The sequence below is a fragment of the Chaetodon trifascialis genome, chromosome 8, assembly GCF_039877785.1.
Source record: "Chaetodon trifascialis isolate fChaTrf1 chromosome 8, fChaTrf1.hap1, whole genome shotgun sequence".
NCBI lineage: Eukaryota > Metazoa > Chordata > Actinopteri > Chaetodontiformes > Chaetodontidae > Chaetodon > Chaetodon trifascialis.
The window spans coordinates 18,261,693-18,274,288 of record NC_092063.1 but is presented as its reverse complement, the minus strand read 5'-3'; the positions used below and the strand labels follow the sequence as shown (position 1 = coordinate 18,274,288).

At 43.6% G+C, this 12,596-nt stretch overlaps 2 protein-coding genes across 2 annotated transcripts; one reads left to right on the top strand and one right to left on the bottom strand.

Moving 5' to 3' along the window:
- The first annotated feature begins 84 nt into the window (after positions 1-84).
- Positions 85-6,775, top strand: slc2a5 (solute carrier family 2 member 5). The gene is made up of 12 exons (XM_070968892.1): positions 85-129; positions 266-364; positions 454-614; positions 720-844; positions 929-1,081; positions 1,168-1,293; positions 1,379-1,566; positions 1,860-1,970; positions 2,063-2,164; positions 4,414-4,489; positions 4,710-4,837; positions 6,551-6,775. Exons 1-12 carry the CDS (start codon positions 85-87, stop codon positions 6,773-6,775), a joined length of 1,539 nt encoding a protein of 512 aa, XP_070824993.1.
- Positions 6,776-7,020: 245 nt separating this feature from the next.
- ca6 (carbonic anhydrase VI) lies at positions 7,021-11,872 on the bottom strand. The gene is made up of 10 exons (XM_070968610.1): positions 11,728-11,872; positions 10,934-11,113; positions 10,386-10,534; positions 9,739-9,834; positions 8,881-8,947; positions 8,644-8,801; positions 8,322-8,448; positions 8,125-8,208; positions 7,995-8,027; positions 7,021-7,873 (listed from the first exon to the last, which is right to left on the bottom strand). Exons 1-10 carry the CDS (start codon positions 11,816-11,818, stop codon positions 7,239-7,241), a joined length of 1,620 nt encoding a protein of 539 aa, XP_070824711.1. The 5' UTR covers positions 11,819-11,872; the 3' UTR covers positions 7,021-7,238.
- Positions 11,873-12,596: the final 724 nt, after the last annotated feature.

Sequence of the window (12,596 nt, the reverse complement as noted above, 5' to 3'; positions counted from 1 at the left end):
GTGTCCAAAGGGCAGCGGAATCCAGTGGTGCAGTAATGACAAAGTGAGCTGTTATTATTGCTCAGAGTGAGTCCAAACACAGCCATGGCAGAGAACGAGGAATGGGGGAAGCCTGTGGAGAGGAGAGGGGTGAGTTAAACTCCAGGTGTGAGTGTCGCGTCGATGCTTGTGTCGTCTCTTCTGTGACAGTGTGCAAAAAGTGTAAGCATGATGGATGAAGGTGTTTGTGTTGTAAAAAGAGGTTTCACATGATGTCCCCTGACAGAGATTAACTGTGGTCCTGGCATTGGCAACATTCATATCTGCATTTGGTTCATCATTCCAGTATGGTTATAATGTGGCTGTGATCAACTCTCCATCACTGGTAACCAAAGCAAAGAAGCCAAACATTTGCTATAACACACCGTCACTTGCATGATATGTGTTTCACTTGTATTGTCCTGCTCTCTTCAGGTCATGCAGCAGTTCTATAACACCACCTACCTGGAGCGTTACGGCAGACCAATGGAGGACAACTTCCTCACTCTGCTGTGGTCTCTTTCCGTGTCCATGTACCCGCTAGGAGGTTTTTTCGGCTCTCTGATGGTGGCCCCTCTGGTCAACAAACTAGGGAGGTAATAGTACATGCTCAGCCCCATCTAAGAGTGGATATGTCACATTAAAACACAATAAAAGTTGTATACTCTACTGTAACTTTATATTCATTGGTCCTGCGACAGGAAGGGCACCCTCCTCTTCAACAACATTTTCTCCATTGTTCCTGCTATAATGATGGGAGTGAGTGAGATTGCCAAGTCCTTTGAGATGATCATTGTGGCTAGGTTTATAGTGGGCATCTGCGCAGGTCAGATATGTTCAACTGTTCACGTAATCAAGATTGATTAATTAAGTTGTGAGTGAATCCTGAGTTGTCCTCCCTTGTCTGCAGGTCTCTCATCCAACGTGGTGCCCATGTATCTGGGAGAACTCGCTCCCAAAAACCTGAGGGGAGCCCTTGGCATCATACCACAGCTCTTCATCACCATTGGCATCCTCAGTGCACAAGTGCTGGGCCTCAGAAACATACTGGGCGACAGCTCAGGTTGAAACACATCTTTGACAGCTGATATTTTGGAGAGTATATTTAGTTCTTGATAAAAGACATGTCTCTGTTCCCTCTGTGTCCAGATTGGCCCCTCATGCTGGGTTTGACTGGTATTCCTGCCCTGATAGAGCTCCTGCTGCTGCCTTTCTTCCCAGAGAGCCCTCGGTACATGCTTATCCAGAGAGGAGATGAGAAGACGGCAAAAAAAGGTAAGAAAACACAAAAATAGCTGGGAAATATCAATAGCAATAGAAACTGTGCATTATGGTTTCCTGTATGTTCTATCACCCTCAGCGCTACAGCGTCTGCGCGGCTGGGACGACGTGGACGCAGAGCTGTCAGAGATGCATCTGGAGGACCAGTCGGAGAGGGCCGAGGGCCACCTGTCTGTGCTCAGCCTGCTGTCCCAGCGCTCCCTTCGCTGGCAGCTGGTCTCCATCATCGTCATGAACATGGGCCAGCAGCTGTCGGGGGTCAATGCGGTGAGCTGCGCCCATCAAGCCAGTTGTTCTTGCCCTCGTCCCTGACCCAGCGATGCCCACATTGACTGTGTTTCGGATAAAACAGCAGATCAGGGTGTAACATTTAAACAAACATGTTTAAAAACGTCTTTGAATCATGAGGATAAAGCATGAGGACACAAAGCAGGTTCCATTTTCACTCATTTGGCTTCATCATCAGTCATTTAGAACTACACAACTGTTGCATCCAGTTTCTTTTGTTCCGACTTTTCCTGTCTTGGCTAATTGTAATGCATTTCACTCTCCCTCGTCAGATCTACTACTATGCAGACAGCATCTATGGCACTGCAGGAGTCAAGAAAAGTGATATCCAGTACGCCACTGTGGGAACAGGTGCAGTGAATGTCTTCATGACCATAGCTGCTGTAAGTACCCTGTTAGATTCAAGTTTAACAGCTACAGAGGGGAGGAGGAGCTGGAGGAGACAACACTTCTGAACGGCAAATTGTTTTACCAGGTCTTCATCGTGGAGGCCTTGGGACGAAGGCTGCTCCTCCTCTGTGGTTTTGGGATCTGCTGTGGAGCCTGTGTGCTGCTCACTGTCGCTCTCAACTTCCAGGTACCATGTGAAACCCTCAATGTGTTACTCTGCTGCCCTCTAGTGGTTTGGCAAACAAAAACTCCGTCTTGTGTCAGATTTTCTTAACTTTGAGGTCAGAAGATTTGTTAAGGAGTCTGATTCATGAGGGGGTTTCTGTTTGTTCATATTCAGCAATAATAATATTGATCAATACAGTGAATAAGTCAGAAATATGGAGTATAGTCCAAAAGTCAAAGTAAGGACAGTGCTCTGCACTCCAGCATATTGAATTTGAAATGAAACAATGATTATAACATTAAAGTGCAGACATCTACCTTTAATTTGAGGAAGATTACATCCACAAGATTTGTAGCCTTTTATGTACATGAGCTCACAATTTTAGGGAAGTCATCATATCTAATATATGGTTGTAAGTCTGCCACCCACAGATCGGCAGGGCATTTTCCCTGGTGATGTTCTGCCAGGCCTGTACCAGAAGGACTAGCCATCAGGTGTCTGGTGCCAGTCAACAACAGCGCCAGTCAAAACCATTTACTATTACACCATCAAAGTGTAACAGTGGCAGGGAAGGAGATGAGACAGTTTCTCTTCAAAACCTTTATTTAAGATGGCAGCAGGCAGGGACCAGAAAATACAACTCTTTAAACAGAAGGTGAGCTCTGACAGTAACTCTGAAGCATAGTCATCACATTCAAGCAAAACACAGACTGAAGGAGGGAAAGGTCTAATATACTCCCACAGCCTGATTGAACAGGACTGGGTGAGTGCTGACTGCAGGCAGCTGCAAAGGCCCAGCTCATATTCAGGAGCTGTTGGCAGAAGTTCACCCTTTCTGACAGAGCTCTTTCTTACAGAAAGCTGCCTGCCAGAAAAGGCTGTAGGCAGTCAGGTTATATAGTACAAAATATGATGCAGAAAGATTTCTGCCAGAAGCCAAACTTCTCCCATGTGCCTCGAAGGGAGGCGGGTAAGGCCCTCTGGGTGATCTGGGCAATAGAACCTTCATTGCCTCATTCATACCGTATGCTCAGGATTACTGTCCTGCTGCACTGGGGGGGCTATGTGAGTATGAGTCACCCAATAAAGATCTGAACCACCTCAAACACCTTTAAAGACTTACCCACATGACCTTCATCTAAAAAAAAAAAAACATTTCTCTCATGTTTATGCTGCCACCCAAGTTCAAGCAGGTGAAAGGAATTTTGTTTGATGACAGCATCATAAATGTTTTAAATAATTTTTAATCTAAATCTTCTTGAAATCTTCTAAATCACTTTTTTTTTAATATATTTGTGATGTGTAGCAGCTCAGTTGCGCAGGGTGTGGACTTAAAAGATGACTCACAGGACAAACGAGTAAAGTAAACCAAGGTCTACTTGGTTTTACTTCCAAGACATAGCTCAGCAAAATGCAGGCAGACAGAACAGGCAACCAGTCCATAAAGGCAGGTGAAAACAGGCAAAAATCCCAAAATGCAGACAGCATAACAGGATAAGGAGGATGAGTCATTATGGGGATGGCACAATAGACAAGCACAGAGCACCACTATGACTAATGCTGCGTTCACGTCATACAGAGAAGATAGGAGAGATTCCCATGTTCACGTCATCCAGGTGGTTGTGTAATTATGGAGCTGGTGCTACAGGGATTAAAATACAGGTCAGTGACAATATAACACCATATTCATTAAATTTGGATTTCATTGCACAGAAGAAGACAGAAGAGATTAGAGAATGACAGACTACAGTTTAGGAATTAACTGTCGCCATGACAGAGAGAGAACCATCCCTTTAAAGCTGAAAGTCAGCACTTTAACCTCATGGTCACATTAAATTCCACTGTGTTGGAGCTCAAAGGCAAAACAACAACTACAATTTTCTGTGATATTTATATATTATACATTTAGAGCTTGGTCTGGAAAATGAAATGCTGACTTGACATCTCTGGGGTCGTGAGAACTTTGAGACATAAAAACAGAGTCACCCACCAAGAACATATGAGAAAGACTGCCTATTAGACAGAACCACAAAACCAGTGCTGCCCCCTTCAACCCTGTAATCTCACCTGCACCCAAAGTCTTCCATCTTTGCAAGTTTGAGAGCAAAGGCACAATTTAAAGAAAAAACACATTAATAATCCCCTCAGTGAAGCCTGTAGCACCAACTCCCACACAGTCATGACAGACATTTGGTTACGTGTTTGTTCCTGTTTGAAAGCATCAATGCGACTGGCTAATGATAACAACAGCTGTTGGTTTGTGTTGACAGGAGAGCGTGACGTGGATGCCCTACGTCAGCATCGGCTGTATCATTACCTACGTCATAGGACATGCCATAGGACCCAGTGAGTCTGAACCCACCAGTGGTTATTTACACACACACACTGATTACAACAAGGTGCTCCATTAGCTGAAGTGTTGTTTGGATGTGACCAGACATGTAATAATATATGTTGTAAATCAGCACTCAGTTGTTTGAGACATGAGCATCCTCACTGTGACCCTGAAGATGGATGATGTTTCTCAGTTGTTTTGGTTGTGGTTTACCGCATCTGTGCTCTCCAGGTCCCATTCCTTATGTGGTGACCACCGAGATGTTCAGGCAGTCGGCCAGGCCTGCTGCCTTCATGGTCGCAGGCTCCGTCCACTGGCTCTCCAACTTCACTGTTGGCCTCATCTTCCCCTTCCTCGAGGTCAGTTGCACAATTTCTAAGAGCCCTGACAGTGGGGAAGTGAAAGTTTATCATTTTGAAATGTAATTAGTTACAGATGTTTGGGGTTTTTTTAGTGTTAACAGCAAGGCTATTGAAGTCACATCCTGACTGTGATATGATACTTCCATATTATGAATTACTTCAGTGTGTTCTGTCCATCTTAAGTTCTGTAGACAAACAATTAATTCAACTCAACAAAAGAAAAGTTTGAATTCTGAACACAGTTTAAAGTTCACTGAAAATGCATTAAATTAACTGAAAGTCTTCAACCTTCGTCAGGCATTAAACTCACAATATGAAACAGCATCATGGTTACAGCAGAGCCAAAGGCTGCACAACCAATCAAAAGGGAGTCAAATCGCAAACAAATACATCATGAATAATTGATAATAAATATATTTAAAATGAGAAAAAGAAATAGTTCAACATTTTGGAAAACACAGTTACTGACTTTTGTGTGAAGAGTTGGATGAGAACATAGATACCACTCTGACTGAGACGGTCTTGTTAGGAGTCACTGCATGCAGGAGCAGGCCAGCTGGACAGAGCCGAGCTAGCTGTTCCCCCCTGTTTCAAGTCTTTATGCTATGCTAAGCTATGCTAAGCTAAGCTAAGCTAAGCTAATTGTCTCCTGGCTGTAGCCTCATATGTAATAGACAAATCTCAGAGTGGTATCAATCTTCTCATCTGAATGTCTCAGCAAGAGACAAATAAGCATATTTCTCAAAATGGCTAATAATTCCATTATGGTCCATTGACAAAAAGGAAATTGAAAATACTCAATGTTTAATGCAAAATAAATCTTTTTAAACAACAAATCAGTAATACTTTTCACGGCCTTAAGAAAAACTAACCATGCAACATTTAATTTGAAACTGAACTCAACAGGCAATTATAGATTTTTAAAAAATCCACACATGAAAAAGATTTGAGATATTTTCAAGTGCTCCTCTCGCACTCCACTCAAAAATGAGTTTTGCTTATTGTTACTGCACTTTACTGTTTGACCTTCTATGAGCAGAGTGATGCATGTACAGAGTTCTCACATTCATCTGCTGAGGGAGCAAATTTTCTCTGGGCTTAACTTAAATCTTAGTTAAACATGTGCATGCACGAGCTGATTGTGTTTCCTGGTTTGGAAGCCAATCATAGTTCAGCATGTAACTTAAACTAGCGTGATGTGGAACCTTGAAACCTATTTCAAGACTGAGAATGGGCTTTACAGTGAGCTTTACATATGAAGTAATACAACATTTTTTGTGGATAGACCACATCATACATCGATTCTTATTCCCAGCAGAATGTTTTCATGTCTTTAAACATGTCAGAAGAGGATCTTTAAGAATCGTCTCTGCTCAATTCCTCTTCCTTTTAGCAGAGATAGCATCAGTCCCTGTTTATTGGGAGCAGTTTGTCATTGTGTCGTTTCTAATGGACTGAGTGGCGTAAACGTGGATGAAATCATAAATATTATGCTTGACTCATGTTTACTTCCTCTCAAGTCATCATCTTCAAACCAAAAAGCAAGCAAAGGGAGGAATTTGTTGAATAACAGGAACTAAAAAGTAGCATGCAAAGCACACTTCACCTCACCTTGGCTGCTGTTTATGTCCAGCCAACTGTTTCTGTGTTTACAACATTTCATCTTGAGGACACACTGATCACATTTTCCTCTCCCACCTCTGCCTCCAGAGAGGTCTGGGCTCCTACAGCTTCATCATCTTTTCCTTTATCTGTCTGGTCACACTGGTCTACATCTGGCTGGTGGTCCCAGAGACCAAGGGCAAGACCTTCCTGGAAGTCTGCCAGATGTTTGCAAAGAGGAACAAAGTGGAGATCAAAACGGGCGATGGAGATCTGCCACTGAAAGAGAGCAAAGAAAGTCTGGAGGATGCAGTGAGGGTCACGTCTTTCTGAAGAAAAATGAGAGCATTCAGAGGAGAGGAAGTCTTCCCTGTGGGGGGTATTGTAATGGACTGGAAGTGGTTTAATTTAGCCTCTGTTTTTTATTTTACAATGAGCCTTTACACAATCTCTTTTTGTGTGTTTTGTATATGGCTATTAATGTAAATTATAAGCTCTTTGTTCAACTCAATGCTGCCTGAAAATACTGGTGCGAGAGGTGTGAATGGGTGCTTGAATCATTAAACAGACCAGCAAGTCACTTGTAAGCCTTTATTAATGAAGAAGAGATATGGATACAATACGTGTATGAAGCCGTAAGATACAGTTTGCATTAAATATTGACTTACAGGTTCCTGAAAGACATTTTATCCTTCATACATATGCCAAACACATTTTAAATTCCCTCCATCGTCACTGCTATTTTGGTTTATTGCAGAATTATAAAGCTCATGCAAACAGAAGCAGCTGAGCGTCCTCAGGAGCATCTGTACTGACTGTCCAGCTGCACCCCCCCGTACAGACTAAGTTTGGTGCTTCCCCAGCTGAGCACATTCCCCACTGTGGTGCTGTTCCTCTCACATGACATCTGGTCCCGGATGTCTGCTGTGGTCAGCACATAGTCCCACACGTTGACATCGGTCATCTTACCCACAAAGGCGTCTGCGTTCGAGATGCCCAGTAAACCATCTTGGTCTTTGCCCAGGATGAACACCCCCCCGGGGCTGATTGTGTAGCCGCTTCTCAGGTACCGCTGCTCCCCCACCATGCCATTGATCCACAGCTCTGCGCCGCCGGTGTGGGACGACCAGGTGATGCAGTAGTTGGCCCAGTCGTGGGACCTGAAGTTGTGCGGCAGGTTGACAAACTCGTTGCCAACCCAGAGGCCCACCTCTCTTGCGTCTCTGTCTTGGCCGATGGAGATCATCAACTCGTTGTCGTTGCCGTTACTGGAGTAGGAGATGACGGTGTGGATCCCCTCAACCTGAGGCATGACATGCATGCATACTGTGAAGGAGTTCAGGTCCATGGGATGGCTGAGGCGGGCCAAAGCATAACTACCAGAATTTTTCTCCTGGAAGTCGAGCACCAGAGGAAACAGACCACGAGGTTCTGAAGAAGGAAAAAAAATGGATTCAGACTGGGGAGCCAGAAATATCATCATCAACTACAACTACATCCACAGTCACAAATCACAGCTCAAATCCAGTCAGGAGGAAAACGTAAGGCTTACCATATTTGCTCGGCCTCGAGTTGCGAAGTCCACCTTCAGGGAATAAATAAGAAAGACTGCAGAGTAAATATGGACACTTTTATTCCACATCCAGCCATCTGTAGCAGTTTTCATTACTCAGCTCACTCACCTGTATGCATGTGCTTTCCAAGAGACGTTATCAGACCCTCGATCTTCAGCAGCTTGGATTCAATTTCATCCTGCCGACAAAACGCTAAAAAGACAAAAGGTGGTTAGATTCGGGGCTTGGTTGAGCTGCACGTCAATTCTGAGCAATAAATGATATTGCCCTGTTGTGTAATCACACTGTCACAACACGTTACACACTTCCTTTCCCGAGGCGCGGCAGGAAAGAAGACTCCACCACGCGGTCGTTGAGAGGCTGAGCGATTCGGTAGTCGTTCCACAGGGTCTTGTTGTCAATGTCCATCAGAGTACTCTCCAGCTTCCTGATCTGAACTCGACAGGAAGAGAAGACCATGACATTGCACCACATGGTATTCAAAATAAGCTGGTGTTCTAAAAATAGTGACAGTAAGGTTTCACAGATGACAGGATAGTTGAAACTTTTCTTTTCTATCACTGTAACTGTACATTACAAACAGACTAGTTCTCAGTTTTGGAACAAAGGCTTTCCTGTCTGCTGCACCTGGTTGTGTGAGAGAGTGATGGGTGTATCAAACACGGTCCAGAGGATGCTCTCGTAGCAGGGTGGAGTGGTGAGGGAGCCCTGGTATCTGAAGAAGTGGTTGATGTTCTCAGGGAGCATGGAGCGCACGTCGATGTTCGAGATGTTCATGGACTGACCTGACAGGATCACGTTACAATCACGTCAGACTCAAATGCTCAACTCAAGCACAGTCCGTTCCTGTGTGCAGCGACCCACCTGCATACTTGATTTTGTCCAGGTTGGAGATGAAATCGCTGTAGTAGGTGTTCTCAAAATGCCCGTCCTGAAAGGAAACCAAAGTCGTGTGAAACCTGAAGCTAAAAGGTTCAGTCAGAGCAGGAACATCATTGCTGCTAACATCAGCTCTGTCGCCTTCGTGCAGCTCTTTTTTTATTGCAAGTACAAGAAGATGCCGTGGAACAACTACCCTTCATTGCATCGTGTCATATTATTAGTAGTGACACAAGACAGAATGTAACAGAGTGGGTAACTCGACGAGGTTGACACAACAGAACAAGACACTCATGACTGCATTAAGTATATGCAAATATTATTATACTATACTATATTAAACTTGATGAATACAATCTCATCTTTCTCATAAGGAATGATGCCAACAACTATGAAAATAAGACCCAGATTGTAATAAACCAGTATATCCTTTACACTTCCATGCCAATGACTCATTTGTTTGTAAATGAGTTTTTCTAACTCTCAGCCGCTCTGTGCTGCTATCGTAGTGGGTGTCAGCAGTGTTGTTGCTGCAGTGATGACCTACCAGCTGAGATCCAGAGCATTCCTCTGGAAACAAGCACTTATTCAATTTGTCGTCATGCAGGTTGGCTCTCAAAACAGCCTTTGAATCAAGCAAGATGACCGAAAAACAAAGTATCATACACTTCAAAGAACAGTGGACAATTTCACTAGAAAGCCCTTTTTTAAACTTCCTACTGTAGAAGCGATGGTCATATATCAGAAAGAGAGCGGACATCCTGTATAGATGTTGAACAATCTGTTGGTCAGAAAAAGCAGAACATAGAGGAAAGGGAACAAAAGTGTGTGCGACATACATACATCATAGAAAAAGGCGAGCACTGCCAGCCCGTCTGGCTTATCTCTGGCTTCAGTAAAGCTCTTGTACTTGTCAGAATTGTAATGGACAACATGGAGCTGAAAGACAAAGTGGAAATGTAGAGCAGGTTAGGTGCCAAAATATGTCCAGTGACCTGCTTTTCAAATGGAAAACTCTTGAAATCAAAGCTGGTTTATGGGTGGCGAAGAGATAGAAAATAAAGGCCTCTGTCAAATACATTTGCATGGAGGCGGCTCAGAGACAGAGTCAAAGGAGAGGGCGAGGATCAGCTTTCAAATTAAATGTTGCACAGTTCTGCTTTCCTTACTGATGCAATACAAGCATGACACACTTTGGATGATATGTTGTGATAATTCATTGCTCTGCGCTGTGGGAGTGAACTGAGCCAGTGTCATGTATAAATGTAGTGTTTGTACTTAACTGTAACTCATGTTCATTTGAGCATTTAATAGCAGCACAGGTCCGTTTGATTACAGGCTTTAATATAACGAGGATCCCTGCATTGTGTGTTGTCATCAGCGCAGTGGTGCACCAGCTTGTGTTGCATAGTTACTTTTCAACCACGCCTCGCTTCATAAAGTCAAACCTCAATTTTGAACTTATTGAATTCAGCGTTTTTTAAGCCAACCTCTGCCATGTAGCGGATGCCGTCTATGGTGTGCTCTGCTCCGCTGGCCTCCAGGTCCCAGCCACCCCAGTGCAGGTGCATCTGGACAGCTGTGTATTTTCCTGGGAGGCCCTTGGTGATCACCATAGTGGGAGGAAGGTCAATTTGAACTGATGGAAATAGGAATATATTCAGATATTACTGTTACATTGAAAACACACAGCTGTCGGTTTCCATTTATTTATATGAGGAAAATATAATTACACACTTGTATGAGATGTATAAATCCATCACACATAAGTACTGCAATAACTCTTGTGGAACTTATGTCATTGACAAGCATGAAATACCATACAACAACTTTGGTCCTCTGGGGAAAAATGTGCAGACTTGATGTTGTAATGGATTACACAACTGGAGAAAGTTTTGAGAGTGTGTTCACTGAATTTTATACCATGAAGAAATCAATGTGACAATGGTCCTGTCACCAGGCACGTAAACGTTTGTTGTGGTGCTTTAACAGTGAGTTAGTGTTGAGTATACACCGTTTTCCTCCTGGCTTCTCTTACCAGTATGCCCGTTGTTGGACATGAGGAAATTCCCTCTCTGAGCATCATAACCGCTCAGCTCCAGCTGTAACATGTCTGGGTTGTGTCTCACGTTGCGCCGCTGGATGTCAATCGGGGACTGCTTCTTACCACCACACGCAGGGTACTTGGTCGGCCAGTGCATCTGGTCCAAAGCTCCCTCTGTGGGTACAAAATCAGGGACCGGAAACTATTGCGACATTGTAAAAACTCCTACTGAGTGAAAAATCTATTGGACTGAGATGAATGAATTTAAGGAGTGACTGTTTTAAGAAACTAGCTATTGTTTGAGGAGAATTAAAACAGGTCAAATGTTGTTGGTTATACTGGCACGCACAGGGCTTGCTCAACTGGATATTGTATTTCCCTATAGCATTCAATCCCCAATTACTTTCTACCGCCGGGCTGTATACACCTAATCATTTATCCCTATGACTATCTTCACGAGCTCTTGATGTAACCACCATCTGACAGCGGTTATCAGAGGTATTTGGACAATGCAGCGCGCCACCCAGGAGAGCCGGTGCCCAAATGCCTCGGGTGTATGTCGAATTATAATCAGAGCCTATTAATACTTCAGCAAATTGGACTACAGGCATTCTGTTTGCTGCTTCTTAGTATTAGACCAAAACAAACACGCACTGGGTAGGCTGCCACGCGCATTTTACGCATCAAACATCTTAAAGTCCATTTCAATTCTGCCACTTCTGGTGTTTAAATTTGGCATTTTTTTTATCCATTCATACAAAATTCTACACTCCATGAACAAAGCCTACCTGTGTAAGTCCAGTGTATTCCATCATGAGGAATCCCAGCGGTGACAACACAGACCAAAACAGCGGAGGCAACCACAGAGGAAAACTCCATCGCTGCGTCTCAGTGCTCCTTCACGCAGGACACTGACAACTCTCAGATTTTCTCTCTGGATTTAAACAGCGAATGAAAGGAGGTGTTGAAACCTCTGCTGAAAACGCCCAGAGCTCTTCCCAGCAGCCCCACGGTGACAGGAAAGCAAAGCAGCTCTCACCGACTGTCTGAGTCTTCTCTGTGACATGTGTATTTAAATTAGGCTTGAGTTGAGTTTCCCTCTGAATCTGTGAAAAAGGTACCACTGCCTGCAGGTTATACTACTCTTATTGCACAATGAAGGCTGCAGGTAATCACTTCTGGTAGCAAAAGAAGTCTCTTTGACTTTGGAACATCATCAAATATGAAGGAGATGAAGACCATAATGATCTTGTTTCCTTTCTGTGCAGCATCACAGTCATCCCTCAGTATGTAACAACTCATACTTCATACTATACTTCATACTTCATACAATACTTCAGTTTTACTTTCTTGCAACCTTACAAGCAACTGCTGAAAAACGTATTTGGGAAGTTGAACAGAATGTGTCAGCCTGCACAGGAAACTCTGCTTCAAGTTGTTGCCCCTTAGTTGTTAAAACTGCAAGTCATTCTGAAAAAAAAAAACACACACATACAAAAAAAAAGAAAAAAAAAAAGATGCAAACACACCTGTGAATGAAACTTCAGGAGAACTGGTGGCTGTACATAATGGGATAGCATGACGTGTTTCACCTGTTGATGCACACTAGTCCCAACATGTCCAACACCTGATCCTGCTTAGCTGTTCCACTCTGGGG

Excerpts from the sequence above, each read along its gene's own strand:
- slc2a5 (XM_070968892.1), top strand. The coding sequence starts at position 85 with ATGGCAGAGAACGAGGAATGGGGGAAGCCTGTGGAGAGGAGAGGG. Across the intron at positions 615-719 it reads CTGGTCAACAAACTAGGGAG|GAAGGGCACCCTCCTCTTCA; the intron begins GTAATAGTACAT and ends GTCCTGCGACAG. Across the intron at positions 4,838-6,550 it reads TCATCTTCCCCTTCCTCGAG|AGAGGTCTGGGCTCCTACAG; the intron begins GTCAGTTGCACA and ends CTCTGCCTCCAG.
- ca6 (XM_070968610.1), bottom strand. The coding sequence starts at position 11,818 with ATGGAGTTTTCCTCTGTGGTTGCCTCCGCTGTTTTGGTCTGTGTTGTC. Across the intron at positions 9,835-10,385 it reads GCATCCGCTACATGGCAGAG|CTCCATGTTGTCCATTACAA; the intron begins GTTGGCTTAAAA and ends TTTGTCTTTCAG. Across the intron at positions 8,802-8,880 it reads GGACAAAATCAAGTATGCAG|GTCAGTCCATGAACATCTCG; the intron begins GTGGGTCGCTGC and ends TGATCCTGTCAG.